Below are 26,819 nucleotides of genomic sequence, written 5' to 3'. Positions count from 1 at the left end.
GTTCGAACCCGGTCAGTAAATTCGCGCTCTAACCACTTGGGCCATCCCGCCCCCGGGTTCTAGCCAGCGGAAAGAAATATTTCTTTTTCAGCCAACATTGTTTCGGACATTGACGTTGACTTGTGCTCACTCTTCGCTGCGACAGAACTATTTGAATCCAGCTGGAAGAAACAGAACGATTTGTGTTTCAACAATAACAGCCTGTTAATTCACGAAAAAATCTTTTACACAGACTTGACAGTAGCCACCAATCGTTCCAATCACATCCAGTGCTGTAGTTTTGCTTGAGTATATGCGCTGCGAAATCAGTCGTGAATGGAGCACTTGAATGAATGTACCAGTAGCTATCAACTATCCTCAATATTGTTACCAGAATGGCTGCAGCAAAAGTGAGACACGGTCACTGAGCGAGAACAAATTTTCAGGACGTAAAGTTCACAAACAATGGGGCTATTAGAAGTGTATGTGTGTCTCAGACAGCGTATGCCAATGGGTTTGTACTAATTATAAGGGGCTATTTGCCGATACACAAAAAAGAACTAACTAGAAAGCACTTCTTACTTCTCGATTACTGTTCGTACAGACGACTGCCAATGGCAAGAGGCTTACTTGGGGAGTATTGTATGTTTAAACAAGCACCCGCCAGTGAGAAACAGAATCGAATGAGGTCAGCAAGTCAAGGAACCGGTAAATTACGGGTTACAGAGACCTATTAGACACCAGTTTACTAAGAAATGTATCAAAAAATGTTAAACACCTGATAGAGACGGCTTCCCAACCAAAAAGAACTTGGTGCATCTGCTATTAGAGATCCGTATCCCCACAACCCTCCCGAAGCAACTCTTTCTTGAAGGACATGCCAGAAGTTGGTCGGGCTAAATTAAATAGAGGATGGGAAGTTTAGGTGTCGCTCCTGTCCTTTGAAGATATCGGGGTTCGAACTCCAGTTAGCTGCGCACAAACTCGTCTTAAAACCATTGTGAAGACCGATGAGGGAGCGATCGCCGTCGACCATGATGTTAATAGGTCATCAAAAAGAGTCTTGAAGGTGTTGACAAGACATTATCCGCGTGCCAAAAAGTGTGGATTACCTGGAATTACTCGGCAAGAAAACTCCTGCATACAAAGTAGCAAAATTCAGACCATCCCTAGTGAAACTGAAGTCACGTGATCAGTCTGATCTACCAACACTACCCCACTGAACACAAATCGAAAGTAGGCGTTGTTTGGCGACGGGCGTCCGATGAAGTAGTTAGGTGAAACGTACAAACAGGGGTTATTTCGGTTTCATCTACGAGAATGCAATCGACCTTTGTTTTTTCGGAGAACAATAAACTACCATGCACCGCATACCTTGAATTCCATGAACTTATGATACGGCCTCGGGGCCCACGCGTAGATCACAATTGAATCCCGGAGCGCAACCAATAAGAATTTGATGTTTTCATACTTGACTGTTGAAAAAAATTGGAAAAAACAGGGGTTAATGTTACTGGCTGGGTAAGTAGTAGTTTCACGACAGAATGGAACCAATTAGAACAATAGATGACGATGAGTCGAATACAAATAACTGACCTATTTTGAAATGTACAGCGCCCTGGAGGTTTTCGCCAACGTTGACCCAGCCGTTTTTCTTGTCACACTAGAGTGTTAAAAACAAGCAGAGGGGGTCGATGAAAGGTGAACCAGATCGCAGGCCTTGAATCTAACGAACTAGCAACGTTCGAAAAAAGGCATTGGACAATCGTGCGATTTGGTCTGACTTAAAACCCGACCAAGAGGAACAAACTGATGAGTTAACGCGGAAAACTTTAGACTGGAAGCGGACAAATGAGCATTGTGATCTGCCGGGAGTAGAAAGACTGATAGGTACAGTCCTGGTCACAAACAAAAGACCGGCATCGTTAAATTGCTTAAACAGTACATAAAAGTCATCAGCTGAGGCTATCCGCTTCTAGGATTTAATAAACTGCCACCCCAGTTACGAGGATCAATAAAGACTACAGGTTTCCGGTAGTGAGCTAAGTAGCCCGAACTTGGGCGCCTTAAAAATTACAGGAGCAGTCCGCTAGAGTTCGACTACCCAGGAAGTGGTACATCGAACTCCACGAATGTCTTCGGGTTAAGATGGTTCATACGCTCTTCTTGAATTTGCTCCCTCGGATCTAACAAGTTTCCTTCATTCACAAATGTATGAAAACATGGATGGAACACCAGCAAGGCATGTACTAGGTTATGTAATTCACTGACTGTACGAAAAGACGAAACCAAGCTGAGTGTGAAGTACGTGAGGCACACACCTAAACTGTACACCCACATCAATCAGAGCAATATTGTATTGTGTTATGGTAGCGAAACATGGCCTCTGCCGATGTGAGGTGTCTTCGGGTTTTTTATCACCGATGCCTCAGAAGTGTTGCTAGTGTCGGGTGGCGTCAACGGATCGATAGCAGGGCGATTAGAAAACGGATATTTGGTTGTGTAGAAGGTAACTCAATCGAGGAAGCATATCCATCGACTGCGATGGCTGGAACATGTTCTACGTATGCCGAAACACCGTTTACCGAGATGAGTGTTGTTCTCCATGCCTCCTTCAGAATGGCGCAAACCACGAGTGTCGGGTGGAACGGATCGATAGCAGGCCGATTAGAAAACGGATATTCGGTTCTGCAGAAGGTAACGCAATCGAGGAAGCATACCCATCGACTGCGATGGCTGGAACATGTTCTACGTATGCCGAAACACCGTTTACCGAGATGAGTGTTGTTCTCCATGCCTCCTTCAGAATGGCGCAAACCACGAGGTGGACAACGTATATGTAGTAGCGGCGTCTTTCTCAGCTTAGTTTTCGGTCTGAGCCTCGCAAGCTAGCGTTCACATCATAACAACCACCAAAGGTGCACAAGGTATATTAATAATCAAAACGTAGTCAGGAACACTTGTATAGCGCTTCATATATATAGCGTAGGCGGCAATAACTTTCTGGAAATTCTGACGCGTTCTGGATGCGCCACTGGCAACCGGCATTTGGCCAATACGTCCAAGTTCAGTCACAACTCTGAACACTTCGAAGTCTGTTTTCTAACCCCGAAAGCCTGCCTACTTAGCCACCTTCAATGTTTGCACACTGAAGCAAGCAGCTCAACAGGTGGCTCTTACTCGTATGCTGGATCCCCGTTGCATTGATGTATGCTGTCTGTCAGAAACAAGGATGCAGGGCATAAGTTCCCGCGACCCCTCGTGCACTTGGTTGAAAAAATTGCTGATGGATTCCAGTGGCGTTCGTGCAGTCAGTTTCTTCCCAGGTTGCCTACACACCTCCAAACGTTTGCAATAGTTCATAGCCTGGATCGGTCACTCACCCACCGTTTTCCTTCTCTTCACTTTGCGGTTGCATGGCAGCAAAACCGACGTTGCTGTCTTTGATGTTGATGGTGCAGGGCAACAAACTTGTCATGATGGGAACATGCTTACGGAAGAAACAGGCCCCTCAGAAGCGCTCAAGCAAGTGCGAAAAAACCACAGTATCAACAGGCCTTTCGTGACCGCATAACGATGCCAAAGTTTCGTGACCAACAGTACAGCCTGGGTGCTAGTCAGTAACCAGGTGGGTTGGGTAGTCCACCCAACAGATACAAGGCAATCGTTCCCAGAACGGTTCTGCAGTGTTTTCTCCCTCTCACACACATATCCACATAAACTTTGAGTGCGCTGAAGAAGGTCAAATGTATCGTATCAAGAACAACGGCAACAATGGTCGAGTGGAGCACTAGAGGCTTACTGGATGAAACTTCCAGACAGGAGGTCCTGCAGCGTACACTCTTCCCGCCCAGAGGAAAACATGGGGGCATAAAAACGAGCCGAAGTGGGACAACTGATAGAATATGAGGCGGTTGCATTCTGACGGGTAGAATGTTGAGTAACCCTTAATACTGATGTGTAGTTTGCTAACCAACCAGTTGACGTTCATTTCAACTGGACTGGAAAGAGCCTACGAAATAAATGCTGAAACAATGATGGGAGGCATCATGAAGCTGCGACATGTGTTTTGAACACTCGGTCAGCAAGGAACCATCATGTCCGACGATGGTGACCAGTTCCCATCCCATCGGTTTGGTGGTTTCAGATTCACATCACGCACCACACCATTCCATTTGCAATCAAACGGTCAGGCTGAGAACACCATAGATACCTTCAGACGCACTTTGACAAAAGCAGTGGGAGAAATCTTGGATAATTTCTTGTTGAACTGGAGAGCAACTTCCCAACTCACACTCTCCTGGCGGGCGCTCCCCAGAGGGAGTTATGATGAACAGGCGGTCGGGGCTTACGCACGATGATATTCTGTCAACAATTGCAAGCCTCAATCGGCCACAAGAAGGAAGTTCACCTTTTGACCTGATAGCCGTGTACTTGTGAGATCTTGTCAATGTGGTCACGAAAATAGGTGTGTCGGAATCATCCTCAAAAGAATCGATTAGGTGATTTACAGCGTTCGGCTAGGGTCGTCAAAATGAGAACAAAATGTTAACCAGCTAAAGCCGACTGAGTACCCGGTCCCGAAGGCAGCGGGATGTTCTCAACCTACTGTTTGAAACCTTCGACCTTCAAAGGCTGACCGAAACAGCTATTGAGCACCATGTATCGCCCGCGATAGACCCGAGCCGCCGGAGCCCTTCTAACCTGACGCACGGGAGAAACCCTACGTTGACAGATCAAAAGAAGGAGGAATCAGGAAGGACAGATCCCTGAAAATAACCTCAGAACGTTCGAAACTCGTTGGGAACTTCCAATTCCTCCAAGATCGTTTCAGGAGGGCCACCGAACTGGAAAAGCCAACTATCGATTGAATGTTCAGTCAGCGTGGACTTACGATTTTCCAGTACTCAGGCGTGACCTAGAAGTAATGCCAATCACTCACTCAACATCGACCAGGTAGCCTTGATTGAAGGTCAAAAGTGCGCCTTAAATGTCATCACGCTCTTGGTGTTTTGCATTCGCTTGCTCATAATAAAGCTGCCGTGCTCTTGTCGCTTGAGTCTTTTCCGTCACCAAGGTTATGCAGCCGGGATTTCGCAGTCAGTTACAACAAAACGAAACCACGTACTTCTGAAGAAAAAACGTGAAGTATTCCATCGAGCTATTCTGAAAACTGCCACAAAACACGTACCCCTTCACTTTTCATAATTTTGCTCCGTAGCCAGGATAGGTAGTACACACGCAGCCGGTTTTTTCGTCCAGACAAAGTGACCAAAATATTTTGGCCCTCAAGAACAGCCATTTGTGAGAAGCGCCGTCGCGTGATAAGCGTGTAAACTACAAAAGGATGGATGACATCTTGATAGGCTGGACAAAGGCAGGTGACAAGAAATGTTTACGAAAAGACTTAAACAGATACGAGTGGGTGAATCTATTTGACCGAGTATGTAAAGCCTTACCCCTTCCTTCTCCACTGCGGTCAAGCAATGAAAGGCCGTTGTCAAGACCGATCAGCAAGTTGACTCCCCACATGGCAGCACAGAGAATTTCCGAACTGAATCGCCTTTTGTATACTTGTATTTCAGGTGCCTCCTCGCTCATGGCCTGCAGGCTGGGGTCTACGGGAATGGGGGTCACGTTGTGAGTCGGGAGACCGGCATTGTTTAGGGATAATGCAGTGGATGGCATATGCACCGAGGGAGTCGACTGGATGTGTTGCACAGCTTGAACGTTGACCTAAAATTATGGGAAACAATGGGGCTGAACAAAGGGGCCTAACCGAAGAACCAGGTGGCATAAAAGATGTATGATGCAATAGGGCGCACCTGGTTCTTGCCAGAAAAGTCGCTGGGATGACTCGTGACCGGACAGGATTGGTCTCCCGCGCGTCCAATAGCCGAACTTGGATCGCCGTGCAGCGCAGATGTGTGTTCAATTCCCAAAGGTAGGAGAACAGAGTTACGGTCCGACCTACCATGAGGAGTCTGGGACTGTGTGACCGGTCGCTTTGGAAGATCGTGGTTAGCTGTAATGAATATTCATGGCAGAGATGGACCGCGTGAATTGCGAAAGAGAGATGACACACTGACCATGGTCAAATAAATCATAATCAAATTCAAGTCGAGTATGAGGTGAGGGCTCTTAGAAAAGTACGACCTACAATAATTCCCACAAAGTGCAGAGTTATTTAGCAGGGTTTTGATCTCTAGATCCACTAAACCATAGCTGATGAGGAACGCTGTCGCAGACGGAGGTGTTGTTTTATTGTTAGAGAATTGCTGTGTCGAGAAGGGGAACTCAAAACGGGGGGAGCAGGACGGGGTTTAAAATGCGACTAAACAAAAAAATACGCACTTGATGAAATGTTCGGACTGGAAGCACGATTATTATTCGGCAACGGATGTGGTTGCTGATGATTGTGGTTCTGATAAACGAGCGTCCCATTTGTGTCAGCGTTCGCTGAAGCTTGGCTGGGAAGGATGACCCCTTGGGAAACCTGAAGAAGGGAGAAAAGTAGAATATTACGAAGTTTTAGAACAAAAATTCCCTGAGGGACATCACTGGTACACAGCTGGGAATAACACATTGTTTGAGAATAAAGTCAAGAATAACGATTCATGGATGAAGAGTCGCTTTGGCTGTTTAAAAGGAAGTCAGCATCATCATAAGCAGCCTGACATCAGTGTTCAACACTGAGGAAATTATGCACACAAATACAGGAACACAACGCGGCCGTCAGGAGACATGATTCCCTATCCTTGATATCCAGGGTTGAGACGGACCAAGTGGTTAGAACGTGGATTTACTGACCGGAAGATCTGTAGTTCCAACCCGACCTCTGCCTCTCGTCTTATCCTCTCTAGGCTAGAGTAATCTGGCAGTACCCCAGCACTCGTGCTTCCTTCTGTTGTCATGACAGTTAGGCACCGAAAGGGTGTTACAACTGAACGACCGTTGATACCTATACAAGAAGACCAAGAAGGCCACANAGAATAAAGTCAAGAATAACGATTCATGGATGAAGAGTCGCTTTGGCTGTTTAAAAGGAAGTCAGCATCATCATAAGCAGCCTGACATCAGTGTTCAACACTGAGGAAATTATGCACACAAATACAGGAACACAACGCGGCCGTCAGGAGACATGATTCCCTATCCTTGATATCCAGGGTCGAGACGGACCAAGTGGTTAGAACGTGGATTTACTGACCGGAAGATCTGTAGTTCCAACCCGACCTCTGCCTCTCGTCTTACCCTCTCTAGGCTAGAGTAATCTGGCAGTACCCCAGCACTCGTGCTTCCTTCTGTTGGAATGACAGTTAGGCACCGAAAGGGTGTTACAACTGAACGACCGTTGATACCTATACAAGAAGACCAAGAAGGCCACAAATTCAATCTGGAAAAAGCATAAGTTTTGGCATACAGAAATACGAGACCCGGAAGGGAGTTTCTGGAAGCATGGTACTCCACGGCGGATTCGATCATCCGATGCACTAAACTGGATCCAACATTTCAACCGAAGTACTCAAGGAGAGCCGAATATCGTATTCGCGAACCAAGAAACAAGGAAATCATTGGAGTCGGGTCAACAAGCGACAAAAGTCGGAGCACTGAGGCGTCAAGGAAAGAGGTCACTCCAGCATCGACAAAAATACGATGAGGGAAGGAAGGACGAGCTCAAAGGTCACGTGGTCATCGATCAACCCTACCGAATAACTAATCGTGACAGCGAATAAGCCTTGACCAGGAGCATATAAGTGAACAACATAAATGCAACACTACTCAACGCAAAACCACCAAACCATAGCTATGCTTCATTAAAAATAAATCGTTCAGCTGTAACACCCTTTCGATGTCTAGCTGCCATGCCACCCGGAGGAAGCACGAAGGCTTGGATACTGCCAAGTTGCCCAGGCATAGCGAGGGGAAGCCGANGGGAAGTCGAGTGGCAGAGGTCGGGTTCGAACCACGAGCCTTCCGACCAGTAAACTCGCCCTTTAACCACTTGGGCCATCTATCTCCATCAGGCTCCCTAAAGACGCACTGATGATGTCATCTCGGTTGATGACAATAAGCTTGCAGTCGATTCGCCCAACTGCGCGGATAAACCAACAACCCTTATGCAGCTGCCAAGATAGTCAAACGTATCGATCCAACTGAAACCCGGGTTTTTGCTTTCTCTAACTTTTGAGGTTCGGTTTGCAACAAATACACACGCTATGTCCTTCATTAGCATAGGGAGGAAAGTAAACCACCCGTTGACGGTGATGATCTGGAGCCGTAAGATGGAACTGATGAGCTATGTAACAGTTCTTGCGTTACACAAAGAAGTGATGGGTAAGCTGGGTTCACAGACGGTTCTTCCGACACCACGTTTTTATCAGGTGACGCTAATCAAGTCGGATTGAAAAAGCCCTCGGTCGGCCTGGAACTGGTGAGGTGATGAGTGAATACGCCATCCGGATACAGCTATAATCCAAAATTTGCGAAAAAAAACGAGGTGAAACGCATTGCTGGATTTTCACGGGCTGGAGCGATTCTGACTGCTAAGACCGTTCGGCAGTAGAAAATCGACACTGCTGAGTTAGCACACAAGGGAACTCGAATAAAATACACACACACGGCTGACTTACTTCGGTGCACGCACTCACAGCAACTAAGACCGTTCGGCAGTAGAAACTCGACACTGCTGAGCTAGCACACAAGAGAACTCGAATAAAATACACACACACGGATGACTTACTTCGGTGCACGCACTCACAGCAGCCGTCCACTGTGACGCAGCCGGAGACCCGGAGGCGTTGGCAATCGAAGCCAGACTGCTGAGTGTTTCCCTGGTGAATTCATCCGACAGCCTATAGTTGGGGGGAAATAAAATTATCGCTCCATTACAACTGGACGATGGATACTTCAAGAACAACGGACAAATTCAGTAAGCGTGCTGGATGGAGTTGAAATTATACGTATAGTATAGTATACTGTAGTACAGTATAGCGTAGTGACACATAGTATACAAGCAACCCAGAACGTGGGACTGTTTCACCTCTACGTCTTAGCTGGTCCTAATACCTGAAAACATCAATAGTCCAGGTTTAGTTTGCAGCTTGCTTTCTAAATTCATATGACTCAGCGGTTAAGGCGCGTGGCTAATGACCGGAAGGCATGTGATACGGACCCGACTCTGGCTTATCGACTGTTCATGGGTAACATATCAGTACTCGTGCACCGAAAAGATATCACATGTGAAAGAGTACTTTTACCATTACTAGTAGTATTCATTGTCTAGAAAGATAGCCGGCCTTCTGAACGGTTTGAGAATGTATCGGTAACAGTTGAACACCAGAGGACCGAATTCGTCAGATGTAATGTTCATTCGTCCTTGATTCAACATCGTCTGAGCAATCGTCCTCTTGGACTGACGTGACTATTCATCCTGGAAGTACTGGGCTGCCGTTGGGCTCTCATGAGGGCTGGGATTCGCACACGGGATATTTGACATACGAGATGAGAGTTGCCACTATCTGAACAGGCGGACATGTTCCGTCTTGAACGACATGTGTGTGTGTAGACAAACCGGAGATCCACTTGTTTCAGCCACTAACTCACAACTAGTCCAACAGTTGAAAGTCAGAGAACTGAAATACCATCGACACGTCGGGTATGGATTGACGTCGGAACACCAGTGGTCAACCGTTTTTCTAAACAAAAAAATCTTGAGCCTTTACTACATTGGGCTTCACAGACTTATTAAAGTACACACGCTTTGGGTCCGAGGTACAACGTCACTTCGGTTGATTCACTTCTCGAAAAAAAGCGAATAGTGTGGCATTGTGCCGTGTTAAAATTAACATAGGCAACTGAACACGCTGAGCGGATGTCAATCAAGCGAAATGCTTGATTGGCGCCATTCCCACGGAGAGACGTGTTTGACTCCACACTACCACCACCATCACCAGCTGCACGAAAACCTGTCGGCGGAAAACAAAGTCTTTGCACAGCGGTCATACATCGGCATGTGGTGTTTTTCAAGGAAGTCATCTAGATGAAAAGTCCCGCAAAACAGTATTAGCGTAAAAATCACATCTTTGGCAAAACGCCCGGTTTTGAGACAGCTGCAAGCAAGGAAACCAATGGGAACATTGGTTGGGCTAAAAGACACAAAGTCATATGGGCATGAAAGCATGGTGACTGATGACAGCCATCCATTCGGGTTACACAACGATGGCATCTGGTTGTACCGTCTGACCTGATCCTGAATGATGGTGACTTTATCGTCAGACTGGTGTAGAGCAGGCACTGATTGGTCAAACAAAAGATAGACTAAGATAGAGCTTTTGCACACGCGCTTCATTCAAACTGCAGTTAAGGGCGGAGTATCAACGAGAATAAATTAGGATAGAGGAAATAAGGGGCTCACAAGGCTTTCTTGGGACCTTCTTGAACGTTGGCATCCCGACTAGCACCTGTGGAGATGGGAGGACGTTCTGAGTCGAGTTCTCTTGAATTGGAACTCAGTTCACGGGTGCGGTCAAAGACGTTCTGACTTCTGGATCTCACCACGGACAGAGTAGACCTGATGTTTGCAGTCTCCTCAAGATCGGCACCACACTCCTCTTCCTCGACTACAACCACATCACCGTCATCATCATCCTCGTCTTCTTCAACGCCTGTGTTCAGTTCGGGAACGTCATCACTTCCAGCAAATAACCGTTGTGATCCATCAAGGCCTAGTTCCACCTGTTCACCGTTGACTGATTCCGGATGGAATGGCGTGGATGGATCGTTCTGAGTGGTGTTTTCGACCACAGTCAATCGGCGAACATCAGCGCCGCACTCCTGACTGTCAGACGGTTTTGTGGACGCAGCTGGCTGACAATGACAAGAAGATGCAGTAGATGCGGACGAACATGTGGCACACTGGACCTCTCTGGAACCCGAAGAAGGAGACTCACTCCCGGAGGTAGAAGATGCAGTCACACTGTTGCTACTGCTGCTATTACTACCGGTCTTGCTAGTCGGCGTGTGTCGGACACTACTACTATCGGATGACGATGAAGAGGATCGGGAAGCTGGTCTTCCAAGTTGATGAACCCCGCTTGATTTATGTTTTGGAGTAGGTGGAATACCGTTCCGTTCCGCTGGTGACTTGCCATTCGGGGTGGATCCGTTTGTGTGTCTGGTAGTTGGCGCACGAGGAGACTTGGGTGAAACAGAACCCAAATCCGTGAGTTGTGCAGCCAATGCATCCAGCTCCTGGCGAGATACAACCGGAAGAAAAGGAGTTAGGAACAGGGACACAGGAGAAGCGATTTCCTGTATGGGAAATAAAACGACACACAACACAAGTGGCACGGGTGAGACAACCCAATGTGAAATGCGATAGTCAGACCAGACGGTAGTTGATGAAGCGACCGATGAAGCGACGATATAGTAGAACAACGAAAAACGAAACAAGACTAGGATCACCACGAGACGACAAAGAAATGACACGAGGAGGAAACATGATGAAAAGCACATAAGATACTTAACTAAACGTAGGCCCACAATAAACAGATTCCAGAGCATTTGCATCTATGATCGCCCAGACACAAAATACTACTCACAAGGTTGCTGAAAACTCTTTGATAGCCCACAACGCAATTGCCAAGGTTTAGCCAGCAGATCTATGTTCTACTTAAACCCAAATTGGACACTATCGGTGAAATACACCCACTAGCAAACGAAGGTGATTTTAACCAAGAACTCAACTGAACCTCATGTGATGCATACAGGCTGCCTTAGGTTTTTGTTGGCGTGATATTCCAGATGTGGCTGTACATTGTATAGACAAATGAACTGTGAATCTAGACTCCTCTTGTCTAGGCTTGGGTAACCTGGAAGTGCCCCAGCCCTCGTGCTTCCCGCGGGTGACATGACAGCGGAGCACCGAGAGGGCGTTACAGCTGAACGATTATCTTTCTTTATCTACTACTTATAATGTTGCTGAAAAATTTTCAACGGTCCACGACAGATTTCGCCCTTGTTGGTGCCCATCAGGTGCGCGCAGTCTCTGTCAACCTCTTGAGTAGTATGTTTCGTCCAGACAATGTACTGCGATATGATGAATATCGTCCCAAATTAAACATTCGGTAGCCTTTATGAACTGAATTCAGTAGAGAATTTCACAAATGAGAAATTTGGTTTGGGTTCAGTTGATTCTCCGGTTAAAACTAAATTCATTTCCACCTTTGAATGTTGATCCATACCGAGATTAGGGGAACCTGTTCCTACCCTCAAGAGTTCAGTCATAACATCACGGCGAGAAGCGGTTAAATCAGGATGAACACGAGTTCCACAACGAGGTTTTCGAGGTGACCGATGATTCTCCGTCTACGACACATCGGTGCGCAACGTCACACTCGGGCCATAAATTCCACATTTTTAACTACAAATCAGATAGTTTAGAGTTGCTTGGTCAACAATTTGAGGACCAAGTTCAACGGTCGCTTCAATGGCGTCCGATGACAACAAAGGATTAGGGCAGAACTTGGCGCTCTCTCCAAGTTTTTCTTCACAATCAGAGCATCAATGTGTAGCGCAGCTGATATCGTTGAACACTATGTCTTTATCAGCCTCCGAAAGAAGCGAAAATAAGCGGAACCGGACATGACATGCGAACCTATGCCACCGAAAATGGAAACTGATCACCTCTTGCGTATGCACATCGTCCGATTGCAGACCATCCGACACACACAGTTTGGACTGTTCGGAGGAAGCACTGACCACACTGCCATTGTGACATAGTGAGGGGGTGTCGCGCATCTCGGAGGATGCCTCCGTCCCCAGGTCACATTCATCCTCCTCCTCGACAAGTATTAACTCATCCGGTCTGGGTTTGGCCAGTCGGCGCTTCATCTTTGGGCCAAGAGGAGGTTGTGGGGATATGGTTGCGGACGTTTTGGTTTGCATTGCAGAGTCATTGATAAGTTTGCGCTTTTCGACATTGGACCCAAACCAATCATCCTCCTCGTCCACAGACGGAGCACCGATGGTGGTGGATTCGACACTTGGGATTGGTTGGATGAACGGAATCGGGTGAATAATAGGTCCAGGTAGGGGTTGGTATGGGAAATGGTGGGTTTCTCTGATTGAAGAAGCATTCAACGGTACGCTGACTGGTCGGTCCAACAAAACACTGGCCATAAACTGGTGATGCTGTGCCGGCTTATGATGGGGTGGTGGTGGATGTTGGCCGAGCAAACCTTGGTGAAGCTGTTGTCGTAAGTAGACCAGAGTAGTTGACATTGGAAAGGCCTGTGCCTGTCTGAGTAGATGAAACAAGTTCAATTGGAAGCCCTGGACGCTGTTCTCTGTTCCCATCCGTGCTAAATCTTCCGACGGTGTAACGGGCTGGTTATGCAATTGTGGCAGAGGATGGAAACTACTATCCAGAGATATGCGGAATGGTCCGGGTGGCGCACACAGATCACCGGTCGTCAGGTTATCAACGGATGTCCTCAGATCAAGTGCATTGAGAGTGCCTGCCGCCGCAAGGTCAAGTACTAAACCCTAAGGTCACCACCAGGTTGGGCCACATGAAAAAAACGGAGCGCAATGATGACAGACAACATAAAAAGGTGATGATGCATCGGTGGGTGGATGCCAATTGACCGGATGGGCGAACAAATGAAGTGACCCAGAAAAAATATTAGGTGAAAGCATGCCCATTCGTTTTCGATTGACGGAGGTGATGAACCCCGGCGTGTGTCAGAAAATAGGGAGCGGAAGAAGAGTGGTGATGACATGATGAGTAAACAGATGCAAACGGTCAATCGCATCCAAAAAGAATAATCCTTGGTCATCCAAAAGACGGAGGACAAACTATCATTTCTAGGTAAATGACTTCCGTGGTCGCACAACCGTTCTCATGATGAAAGGAGAAGTTATTTACTAGGAAACATGAACCAAACGGTTACAGGCTATTAGACATCTACACAATTTTTAAAAAGTAGACATTCCCAAGTGTTCATCCAGGTGAACAGTCCTGGAGTTGTTTGACTAGCAAACAATTATAAACAATTGGTAAACACTTCCACAGTAGCCTTCACCTTCCGTCAGATATGGGTCGAAGCCCGGACAACAGACTACTTTCATCCTTCATCAGTAGTGGTTTGTAGAGTAGCCCATTGGTGCATATAGAATGCATGTAGAATACATGTGTTTACGAAAAAGTAATGCTACGATGTTTAGGTTGGTCGGGGAGCGCCGAGCCAAGGCATTTATTTGTGATTGGTTGATATAATGACCAATCGGAGAAGGGCTCTTTCTAATATGCCGACAAATAACCAACGCACAAGGAATTCGCCTATAATCACTGACCAACTTCAGGAGATCAGTGGAGTATGCAGGATTGTACGAAGAATCAACGAGAATAGGGCATGGGTGATGAAACACTGAGATAAAGGTTAAACTGAGTGGTGTGCTTTCTGCGGAACATATTTTCCAAGACAGTAAGTCAGAAAAGGCTTGAAAGAACCGTATTGTAGTAATAAACGAGAACTGTTTAATTCCCTTACTACTGAATAACCATCCTAACGCGAAGATGGTATGAAAAGAACCTGCGAGTACTTGTCTCGTGAGGTTGAACAATCACAATTTATTGACAATTCTGGGAGCGACATCTATCGATTACTTTGCTCCTGGTGGTCGAAAAAGGGTAAAAGGTGCTCTCCTGATTGAAAACTTTGCGAGGCAATGTGAAAACTGAAAACGACCCCCGAAATCGATAACTGACACCGGAACTGGTATCGTAAAAGTTCAATCCCTGTACAAATAGTGGAATTTGGAGTTGAAACGGAGAAAATTGGTCCACGAGTATCAGCTCAACTGCACGTAGAATGAACTGATAGACAAAGTAGACCGTAGTAAAAACAGTGAGCAGTTTAGGAACGTGAACTTACCTCTGGCTTAGTCGAAGAAACATGAGAGGACGGTCCGGTTCTGAGACGACCACCAGGCAGTGCGGGTGGACGCAGTTGGCCAGACGAGATTGCCTCTGAGGCACCGCCATCCATTGCAGTGGAGAAAACCACGTGTGCATCTGTGGGTATGGCACAAAAACGGACCCCATCGTTAAACTATTCAACTCACATGGTAGACCAGAAATCGTGTCGGATCACTTTTGCTAGATATCCTTCGATCTTCGGCGTCGTAAACAGCATACGACTTGGGGAAACTCGTGAGATTTGCTACCGATTGCGTTGGAATCAAACTAACCTACTTAAAGAAAATCCTGGAGTGTACACAGAGTCAAAATGACCGCATTAGAACATATGAGGTATCTAAACATGCCAAACTTGGCCAACCTGAATACAAATCGGTATCGCTTAGATTTGGAAGAGAACGAGAGTCATAAGACATGGGAAGTAAAATGTTACGCTCATCTTGATCTACACAGTTCCGCATTCTGACACAAGTGGAATGCGGTTCCGGGCTATAGAAGGCCTGGACTGTAGAAGGCCGTCTCTATTGCTGTTACTAGAACAAAAACATCTGGTCATGTAAGTCAGTAGGACAGTTTGGAGTGCGTCACACCCGTGTAACGGTGATACTACTGATGGGCGGCATGAGAGCAGTATGTTTTCTTGTAAATCCGCTTTGCGTCTCTTGAAAAGTGAGATCTATTGCGGAATTTGTGGAGTCACTTTGTAGCATTTGCTTGCATTTGAGTAATAGTCAATGAATATCCAGTAAAGTTCAGGAAGTCGCGTTCAACGAGGAGATGGATATTCAGTTTTTGTAAACAAGATGCATATGAGAGTTTTGCTTTCCTGTCCAATGGTCTGTAACCGGTCAGTTGGCATTTTCTAATAAATAGCTTCGCAGTGAAGGCCTTCTTCCTTTCACCCGTAGTGGAGTTTCGTTCCCTTAGAAGTAACTTCCAACTAGCCGACCGGTTCGATATCCAAAGGTCATTCAAGAATGCAAGGATGCAGTCCAGAAAGGCACTCCGGTTGCCTGCGCGCTTTCCGTAAACAGTAGATCAGTTCCGTTCGCAAGATGAGTGGAGGAAAGAGATGGTTGAACCACCTTGGTCGTTAAGGTTGACAAAAAATCCGGGGCGCTCGCGTCCCAGCAGACGAAACTTGTCCGTGCGACAGGTGGTAGATGCTGTCACGCGTGCAAGTCACTGACGTCAAACGGTCAGCATTCAAACTCCGAAAGCACAGAGAGGAAACGGACTATTGACAAAATATAACGACCAGAAAAACCGGGGATGGTAGTTTTTCGCTGTTAGGATTAATCGCATCAAGTGAAGAGGATGGTTGGGTAAAAGAATGACGTGAATGCTATGTCGTGGGTTATTTATAATTTCCATCTGTCTGCGGTCTGTGTACCGTGTGTCTGGGACTGTATTTAGACGTGACATGTGCAAGAGACCACACCAAGGGTGCAATCGGACACGGCAAAACGGGACAAACCTGCCGAATACCACTGAATTTGTCGTAATGCTTAGGTATTATTAGAAAGGAATAATCAAAATGACACCGTTTTGTGAAGATAAACACTCCCAGTTACTTTCACAAGTGAAACTCATCGTGAGGTTGCCGTCTGGACGTGACAACACATAGCACGTAACATAGGGTTGATGAAAACATCCGGTACACTACCCGTTTCGGACTGCATGACACATGAGGTCAGGTCAGAAGCCGACTGACACGGAGTGATTTGGAACTACTCATCTTCTCGTCCGCATTTGCTAGTATTGGCTCATCAATGTTTTGGCCTGTAAGGGCCCTGTGCACAGAAGATGGTCCACATTGAAGAAAAGATCAAGCTTTGGAGTAGTGGATATCCAGCTAGTTTGATTAGGCTTCAGTTGTGAAGGGTATTCGTACTGGGTGGCGTAACCCACGATAGAGTAACACTGCTGGCTTGGCCGCGTGCTGCGTATGCCAGTCGACCGACCTCCTCGAAGGGCTCTTTTCGCACAACCATGTGAAGGTTGGAAGAGAGCCAGAGGCGGTCAAACAATGACTTGGCAGCGAAGTATGAAAGCAATTACCAGCAAGCTCAACTGCGCTGGTCACTGCCGTCTTCCTGGATGGGGACCCCGAGACGGGCCACATCAATGGCTAGAGACATTATCAGACATGGNACCGCGTCCAACCTATTCCCTGCAATACATAGCTCCCCTCGCAATCTCTCCAACTGGGAGTCCACTGTATTTAAGAGTCACTCACATCAACCTCCAGTGAGCAGCTATCTCCCCGAATAGTCGGTGAACGTAACTGTGGCAGCTAGAACATGGTACGGTAAGTACGCGGTTTTTACAGCTGATGATGATGATGACTCCACCACTAACTTGTTGTAGCACCTACAGGTTCAAACAGACCAACAGAATTTAGCAGTGACACTCAACAGCGATTCATCAATTAGAACACCTCGAACGAGAAGATCAAAGAACTGTTAGGCAGAATTCCACACGGATCCCGCTATATCGCACGTCTTTAGGCACTGCTACGGCCGATAAGCCTGACCCGCACGAGATTGGCCAAGAATTCGGGACGCTTGCCGGTCCGGCATCAAGACGAGATCTGATTGGTCAATCGTGACCCAGTATTGGCCAAATGCCGGTTGCCAATGGCGCATCCAAAACGCATCAGAACTTCTGGAAAGTTATAACCACCTACGCTATATATACGAAGCGCTGTAGAAGCGTTCTTGACTTCGTTTTGGGCGTTAATAGACCTTGTGCACCTTTGGTGGTTGTTTTGACGTGAACGCTAGCTCTGGAGGCTCAGACGGAGAACTAAGCAGAGGAAAATACTGTTAATACAAGAACCAAATCCGATCAAAAATAATTTGGAATTCCTCTCACCCATCAACCATGAGATCTAGGTAATCACACCAAACTACAGGACCCCCTAAGTGACATTCAACACTGGTTTAGTCTGCTCGTCGGGCGGCGTCTTGTTGACTGGTTCCCGTCTACCTTAAAACTTGGCCAACGTGGTAACCTGCTCACTTGGCCTAACGGAGCTTATGGGACAAAAAAGAAAAATGTTGACAAGTTAAAAACCACGGATTGCTTTTACCGAAACCTTCTGGGGCGTGATGAGTACATTTTCTCGCCAGAAGAAATTTAGGTAGTCAAAATGACAACAGCACCCTAATCTTAGAGAAATATGCACTCATTTTCAAACAAATGTGGTCTTGCGAGAGACTCACCAGGAACCTAGCTGGATCTTTCATTTATGATGTTTCGTGGAATTTGGGTTCAAGTAGAACATGAGGTTGGAGAAAAATCGAAATTTGTTTGCAAATGAGCGTATTTCGCTAATTTCGTGCAATTTGGGTTCAAGGAGAACATAAGACCGACGGAAACTCGGGGAATGCGCCCCAATAAGGGCGAAACCGGTTGCGGGCTGTCAGTAACCTTATGAGTAGTGTTTTACGTCTATGCATCCTAATATTGTTGGCGGTGGTCGGACGAGCTCCAAAACATGTGTTTCTCGGTTGCATTCGAAATTTCTCTGTGTGTTACGCAGAATTCCACATTGATCCCGCTATACCGCGCGTCTGCTACGGCCGATAAGCCTAGCCCGCACGAGATTGGCCAAGAATTCGGGACGCTTGCCGGTCCGGCATCAAGACGAGATCTGATTGGTCGAAAATCTGGACCCAACAGCCAATCATGACCCAGTATTGGTCAAATGCCGGTTGCCAATGTCGCATCTAGAACGCGCCAGAATTTCCTAATTATAACCACTTGCGCTATATATACGGAGCGCTGTACAACTGTTCTTGACTTCGTTTTGGGCGTTAGTATACCATGTGCACCTTTAGTGGTTGTTTTGACGTGAACGCTAGCTTGGGAGGCTCAGGCCGAGAATTAAGCTGACAAAAAATACCGTTACTACACTGTGTGAGCACTGATTACGCTCAGTCGAATGAAAATGATCCAGAAAATTCTGCCTGTTGAAAAACTAGTCGTGTCAGAGTCAAAGTAAAGTAATAAAAACGTCTTCAGATGTAGCCAAGATAGGTAACGTTGAAACCTTATATTGCGACCACAAAGAACTCTACTAGAGGGCGTTGACGATTTGATAGTCGGAACTACATATTTGTTCTAGTTCAATCCACGACAACCTACTTTTTTCCGCATCCTGGTTGGTGGGAATACGTGAGGAAGACCGATTGTCACTAACGGCTGCAGAAGGGGCGGATGGCGCAGAAATAGAGGTAGCCGTAGAAGCGAAGGCCAACACGCCAGTTGTTCGGTTGGGTTGAAAACCTGGATTGGGGCCAGCGACAGAAGACGACAAAGCAGAATCCATCGGGGGTTTCCGCATGTCCAAATGGGGTCCGAGCTGTACAAAAAAAGGTCAGCTGAGTAGACTTTTGCGAAACAATGACGAGGTTTTTAAAGGCAAGAAGGGACGGTAGTGAATATAACGTCACTGTCGACGTTGCTAGTAAGAGTAATAGAGTTAGAGTTAGACAGAGCAGATGGCGAGATGGCCCAAGTGGTTAGAGCGCGAATTCAGTGACCGGAAGGTCCGTGGTTCGAACCGGACCTCTGCCTCTCGACTTCCCCTGTCTAGGCTTGGATTAGGCACGTGCAACCTTCGGGTGGTATGGTAGTTAGGCACCGAAAGGGTGCTACAGCTGAACGATTTTTTTAACGATTTTAGACAGAGCAGCGGGCTACCATGCCAGGAAGCACGAAGGCTGTGATACTACTCGGGGGCTCAAGCCTAGGCAGGAGTGGGTTCGAGCCCAAGGACCTTCCGGTCAGTAAGTTCGCGCCTTAACCACTGAGCTACCTCGGTCAATGAAGATCACGACTGCATCGATTCCGAAGATCTCGCTGCTGACTAGAGCCCAAGAAAAAGAAATCAGTCTAAGGCCTCAGACGGAGTTCCATCAATTTTTCACTTCCCGCAGAAGAAGAGCTAAGCACAGTGTGACCAGCCAAACGCATCAGGATACGTTTTAGGAAACCTTGAGACGAAATTTGCACGGAGACAAACACCGACCAATCACACTTGTATAATTACGGTGAGCGAGACTCCCATTGGAAACGATGCCAATAGCATTAAGTTTGATAACTATGCATACGACTGCCAACCGGAAAAGACGGCAGTTTTTTTTCACGAGCATGAAAATAGCAAAGATAGGTTGTTGGACACGGCCGAACGCGGCTGGCCACACTGTCTCGACAGGAATGAATCACAGCACAAGTGGCACACGCGTGCACCTCATGTTAATGTAAACGACGCAGATGAATAACGAGAGTCGATGTGGAGCCAATCATACGGATTTCTAGAATAAATAGCCTGCCAAGCATATCATCGACCAAGCAACAGCGAAACTAAACTAACAAATTCTATAGAACTAGAAAAACCCAGGGATCTGATCCGATAATTTGTACAAACATAATCATTGGCGTCATGTTTCACCTTGAAAAAATGTTTTGTCGAGACTGAAACGTGGGTGAGCCTGTAGCCTAAATACCACGTGTCTCTTTGAACAATGGCCAAGAAGATAGCAAAAAACAAAAACGTCGAATTCGTCCATTCTTACAATAAAAGGACAAGATTGATTCCACCAACCAGAGTAGTTGGTGGACAGGTCCTTTGGGGATGGACTTGTGAACATCAAATATTCCAAAGGTTTGTTCCAATATTGGCGCAAAATACAAATGATTATGGGAGTTTAGTGAGTGGGCCTGGGAAGATCGATCACGTGACCACTCGGGTTAACGACGAAGTATCTGGACTGGCCGCTTGTCGGTAAAGTTGATTTATGAGCTTTGCTGCAGTGGTAGGTTAACGTAAGTGGTCACTGATCCCCAAAGTACACCGGGTGGTCTGTTGGGATGAAAACACCACATTCGATACGAATTCCTTAAGGCAGATCGCAGAATATGCCTCATTTGTCGACAGCAACAGAATGACACTTAATAATAAGTAATCAAGATTTGAAATAGTCAAGGAGGGAGCGCGACTCGATTGGATTCGTGTGTGGTTTGAACTACTCGCCAGACTTTTTGATGGCCTTCAAACTGCTGCAGAGCTCCTCAGTGCGGGATTACTCGACACATCAGTCTAGTTCAGTGTTTCAGCTCACAAGCCATGAACCAAAGTGGTCGAAGCTGCTACAGCTTTGTTAACTGAAAATAATCGTTCATCTGTAGCACCTTTTGGGTGCCTAGCTGCCATGCCACACGGAGGAGGCACGAGGGATGGGATACTGCCAGGTTGCCCAAGCCTAGAGCAAGGGAAGTCGAGAGCCAGAGGTCGGGTTCGAACCACGAACCTTCCGATCAGTAAATTCGCGCTCTTGGGCCATCCCCCCCCCCGAGGATAGTGAGACAGATAGGGAGCGACAGCTACGTGTTGGAGGCGGTGGCCCAAGCGAACCGGGGTGAACTAGTTTAGGGATTGCGAAGGGGTTCAAGTGAGGATCACTGGAAGTATACCACCTGTGTCGAACGATAGCCTTCGCGACTCGCCTAGGCCAAGGAAGAAGCGGCGGGTTGCTGTGTTTTTCGGTTATACCCTCTTCGTAATCAGCTCAGTATACCCGTAACGCACTACTCATAAGGTTGCTAAAAATTTGCCGATAGATCACGACCTGCTTCGCCCTTCTTGGGGCTCATCAGGTAGGCGCAGTCCCCGAGTTTCCATCGTAAACCTTATGTTCTACTTGGATGGTTCCGTCCAGCGTACCCACCAGCGCAGATGGAGGTGTCTGGCAAGAGCTTTCATCCCTCATTATCAAGCAATGAACTGACCGCCTCTCGGTCATCTAATACAACGTCGAGAGAAGATAGTTCTACAAGGCCAACGAGGCTGCTAATCGAACGGTACTTCTGCACAATCTTACTGATTTGGCCAAATAGTGTCTGGAATGAAGTCGATGATGATGATGTATACACGTGAGCGATCTTGAACGCGCACTCGTTGCAAGCCGGTATTTTGACGATTATATTCGGGCGGCGGCTAATTTCCAGAATGGTTGGTTGATTAAATGGCATCAAGGGATCGAGTAGACGATGAAGGAACGCGCCGGTGAGAGAGGAGGCTTTGTGAACCAGTAGGAAAGATCCCTAACAGATGCCCCTCAATTAGACAAGCCACCCAAACTTCCCAGTGAAGACCAGAGAGCCTAGCACGACAGACAAAAAAATCCACCGAAAATCACCGAGTACCACACGACGTTCTCAAAGAGAAAAAAGTGTTGCTGTGGATCGACCTTCCACAGCAAGTCGAGACTACTGAAACCACTTTGTACACACAAATTACAGCGCAGACGCAACCTTCCAAGAGATCAGTAGCTGCCTGTTCGCAGTGTGATACAGTCAGCAATGACATCCCGAACGAAAACGAGTCTTGCGATTCATGGTTGTACAATACTTTAGAAGGGAAAATCACCGTCTACCAACGAAAAAACCACACAAATCGGTTAGGAAAAGCGTGGGGTCAAACGAATACGAAAGATAATGCTAACGGAAGAAAAACCCGAGTGGCAAACGATGCCCCAGCGCCACCGATTGGATGTGTGACATTCATCTGTCGGGGTGGAAGGCCCCAGTCAGAACGACCAACATTGGTCGTTTAGTTGTTTATGCATCGTTTCCAGGTTGTGCACCGATCAAGCTGTGCCAGTTTTCACTCAAGCCACACAACACACAACATCAGTAGCGAACAAACACGCACGCAGATCACACAACACACATCAGTAGCGAACAAACACGCACGCAGAATCGATCCACTGAGACATACGGCCTGAATAACCCTTCATAAACAAACACTGCCATGTGTATGCTGACCTGTGTCGTGATAGGACGCGTTGACGGAAATTTCGGGGACACGATGTGCTTGTGTCGGGAACCTCCTCCACGGCCAGGCGGTTGAGCCGATTCTCCAACGGCAAAGCGCGACTGTGCATCGCTAGCTCCGATCCGCACATGCTGGTTCGAGGAGACGAAAAACAGGTAAAAATGAATGTTAATAACAGGTAAAAAAAACACCAGCCAACTACTATGATTACACCAAAAGGCGATTCCGAACCGCATCCATCGGAAAAGATTAAGAAACAACCGGTTAAAACAACAGTTCATTTTGAGTACAGCGGAGTCCTAAGCACAATAGCCGCGTCAACCAGTGGATCCACTTAGCATCCTTCAGTGGCCTTGTGTCACGGGTATGTCACCTCTCCCAGCAAGCGGGAACCAACCAGATAGGAACCGTCAAGTCTTAAAGTGACACACGGGATCTATTGCTGGATTCCCGCGATTACGTCTCGGTCTGTGCGACGTGCCCTTGACCGCAGTTTGTCCGTGGTACTAGCACGGGAAATCAGTGGGGATCAACCGATCGTCTCGCGGAAGTCAGTCGAAGCGATCTCTGTCAGAGTGTAAAAAATGCTGTTCCCTTGTGGTGGGTGCCAAGAACAAATCTTAAGAGGCAGTCCGACAGATAGGAGACAATCGTGGAACAACGTTTGGTAAGGATTCGAAAATCCGCTCAGTTTGGACTTTGCACCAATCTACGGAATAGTACCAAACCGAACAGTGCGTATAGACCTCAAGCATGGCGAAGCGGGGTTGAAAAGAGCAGACCAACTTACCATTGCCGCCCGGTGATGATGCAGAGGGAAATGATGTTGCTGACTGGCCACCGACGCGGAGGATTGCACAGGCGCAGAGCTTGAAACAGACATGTCAGAAGTACACTCGGTCGCATTCGATTGAGATGTTGACGACACAGGTCCGTAGGCAGCCGAGCGGCTACCAGCTGCAGAAACACCGAGCTTCGGTTGGGCTTGTTGGGCCTGTTGTGGTGTGCGCTGAGCGGGGTGCGCACGAGAGTGTTGTTGATTGCGAAATTGTTGTGGATAGTGGTGGGACGATTGCGGATGTTGTTGGTGCTGCTGCTGGTGAAAGTTATTGCCCACTGCTGACGATTGACTGGGGGTTCCACCCGCAGCGGGAAGGCGCTCACGTTCCTACAATTGAAAATTGGGAGAATGGTAAAAACGGTCTAGAGAGGCCAGCCTGTGAATCGACAATAAGATAAGCCACCTCCAATGAGAAGCTACCTACCTCGGATCTTTTCAAGATGAGCCCCGCCACTAATACAAAAAGTGCATGTGCGAAAAGTTAAGCCCCCCTCCAACTTTTTTCCAGCTCCAATGTAATGTACGTATACAATCTTAACCTATTTGTGAAGAAATTTTTTCCGCTCGGACGTAAAACCGCAAATGAACCTTCTGACGCTTTCAACTCTCGTTCATGACAAGGAGATGGCAATACGTTGTTTGCAAAGCTGCGGATTGATGCATCAGTAACGGTTATGCAACAATGGCCACCAAATGACACTCAACTGTTTCTGACAGGTGGAGGTGTAATGCCCGACAGCGTCGGCAAGAAATCGGTCTTCGAAAGGAAAATTGGCTGGAGCGGTCTCGGATGGAGTTTAGGGTTTATTGCTGGTCTAAAAAATTGGCAAAAATCAAATTCTGCTCAGATGAATTATCTGTTATCCACTATGGACTAGAAGAACTTTCTTGGCGAAGTTTGCGCCTGGCGGCTTTTGCAGACTCTAACGGTTAATCATACCGAAAACTTTGTGGATCCAACGACCATAGCTCAAAAACAAACCCTCGAATCTCTTCGGGACGTCTGCAAGATGCAGAATAAACGCCAATGCGGCTCTGGAAACGAAACTGGGTAGCTTCAACCGCTGTAGGACAAATATGCGGTTCTTACAGTTGATGATGATGATGAACAGCCGTTTGATTTGAATCGCCACCACCGTACAAAAGTGTCGCGAGGCATAAATAAACATAGTTTCGTTCATCGATCCATTCGTCCCATAAAAGTGCACAAACCAGAGGCCACCAGGTAGAGCAAAAAACAATGTTGTGAAAGCAGTTAAGAGTGCCGGTCGCAGTGGAGCAGAGACACAGTCTAAAGGTACAGCCCAACAAAGTTCACAGTATGCTTTGAGACCAGCCATCCTCGTCCCTGACGATAATCCAAGCACCAAACAAGATAAGCGTTCAACCGTAACACCATTCCGGTAACCACCAGTCATGCCAGCCAAAGAAAGCACGAGGGCCAGGTTGTTTAAGCCTGGAAAGTGGCAGTTGAGAGGCAGGGGTAGGTTTCGAACCACGGACCTTCCGGTTAGTAAATTCGTGCTCTAACCACTGAGCCATCCGGCCCCAAGCACCCAATGGCTGTAGATAAGTGGTCCCATAGAGAGCAACCGAACAACACCGGTCAAGCTATAATTGATATCAATTCAAGTGAGGTAACAAGCAGGGCAACCCCATATAGGACCGTACGAGGTACACCGAAATTAGGGAGGAGATGGCCCAAGTGGTTAGAGCGCGAATTTACTGACCAGAAGGTCGTTGGTTCGAACTCGACGCGCTCTGCTTCTAGGTTACCTCTCTCTAGGCTTGGGCAACCTGGCAGTATCCCAGTCCTCGTGCTTTCTTCGGATAGCATGGCATCTTAGCACCGGGAGGGTGTTACACCTAAACGATTTGTTATTTATTTTACACCGAAATTCGGAAGTCGTTGTGCACCCCAAGCGATTACTAGAATAGGTTTGAACCACAGAGGAGACAGACGAACATTGTAGTGAGGAACACAAAGTATCCGAATTAAAACTAAGAAATGATTTCAGCGGATCGCAAGCGAACTCACCTGCAACCTGGCAAAGTTCTGGCGCAGAGTATTTTCTCCGGGGGCATTAGGCGTCATGGTTGGCGATTCCTCCTCAACCGGGCGAACCCATTTTTTGTCAACCGGATGAGCAGGTTTTCCACTTCGAACGGATTGGCGAACGTTGTTCGGTTGTCCATTAAGATGTGGCTGCTCCCGAGCGTTCAAACCGGCGGCGATCGGTGGAGCCGGGGGAACAAAGTCACCTGGTCGTAAAGGTGGATGTTGCCGAGGTTGGCCCAAGTGAGAAGCCGGTGGGGGAGGACCAATCCGGTGTCCAGGAGCTCCACCAGCAGCGGAGAGTGCGGCTGAAACCTTGGGAGCCGCGTTCGGTTCATCTTCGTCGTCATCGCTCCCTTCATATTCGTAAATTTGTTCACGTTCTTCCGCTGCAACATGCAGATAAGATGTATGCGGATGAGACAAGTCGAGGACACGACTAAACAAGCGATCTCACAAGGTGGAGTGTGTACTACGCTGCTCAAATTCGAACAAGTGGTGAATCTGGTATTGGACAAAACGTAATCAGTTTTGTGGACTGATCGCAAGTTTAGAGGAAGGTCGAAGCGGGAAAAATTCGAAACGCAGGCCACATTCATGCTGGTCACGATCGTGGTTCATGACCAAATCAAGCACATGAATCGCAAAACTAGTATCTGATGCCAGACATCACGGAAAACGAATGGGAAGCAACTATACCGACTGCCTTGTTGGATAAATCCGTACTCAACTGATAGATGGTTGGCTCGCATCCTGACCTATTTTCTTCGGTCACGCTACCCCAAAAGTAAGCATTATACCATGGATTCACTTTGATCAAAGTCCACGAATGGTACATGCATAAGACCAAGATACCTCCGAACGATGAGTAGTATATCTTGATTCTACCCTGATTTCCAGCTGGACACAGATCCTCAACCGTCTGCGCAGAACAGCACCCGCAGTTCGGTATATCATTTTGATCTACGTAGTGTGTTGGTGTTGTGGGGAGATTTTGGATTTTTTAACGGAGATTTCGTCTTGTAAGTGAAGCCAAAAGCCGAGAACCACTATACAGCTGTTCCATCTTTATTGCAAATCATCAGTAGTACACAGCTCACCAAATTCCAGTAGGGGG

At 47.1% G+C, this 26,819-nt stretch overlaps 1 protein-coding gene across 1 annotated transcript in view; it reads right to left on the bottom strand.

The window, feature by feature from the left end:
• Positions 1-26,819, bottom strand: part of T265_03268 (hypothetical protein) — a gene marked incomplete at both ends in the record, with an annotated part of 76,447 nt that overhangs the window by 11,450 nt on the left and 38,178 nt on the right. The window contains 13 exons of the mRNA XM_009167701.1: positions 1,354-1,454; positions 1,576-1,642; positions 5,171-5,316; positions 5,439-5,715; positions 5,805-6,004; positions 6,334-6,475; positions 8,720-8,831; positions 10,394-11,229; positions 14,916-15,055; positions 19,112-19,328; positions 22,796-22,936; positions 23,596-23,973; positions 25,685-26,091. Of these exons, the coding sequence (XP_009165965.1) occupies positions 1,354-1,454; positions 1,576-1,642; positions 5,171-5,316; positions 5,439-5,715; positions 5,805-6,004; positions 6,334-6,475; positions 8,720-8,831; positions 10,394-11,229; positions 14,916-15,055; positions 19,112-19,328; positions 22,796-22,936; positions 23,596-23,973; positions 25,685-26,091 (3,164 nt within the window). The remainder of the gene's footprint in view (positions 1-1,353; positions 1,455-1,575; positions 1,643-5,170; positions 5,317-5,438; positions 5,716-5,804; positions 6,005-6,333; positions 6,476-8,719; positions 8,832-10,393; positions 11,230-14,915; positions 15,056-19,111; positions 19,329-22,795; positions 22,937-23,595; positions 23,974-25,684; positions 26,092-26,819) is intronic.

Source organism: Opisthorchis viverrini (assembly GCF_000715545.1).
Source record: "Opisthorchis viverrini unplaced genomic scaffold opera_v5_45, whole genome shotgun sequence".
NCBI lineage: Eukaryota > Metazoa > Platyhelminthes > Trematoda > Opisthorchiida > Opisthorchiidae > Opisthorchis > Opisthorchis viverrini.
The sequence above is the reverse complement of the archived record's forward strand: the minus strand, read 5'-3'. Positions and strand labels throughout refer to the sequence as shown.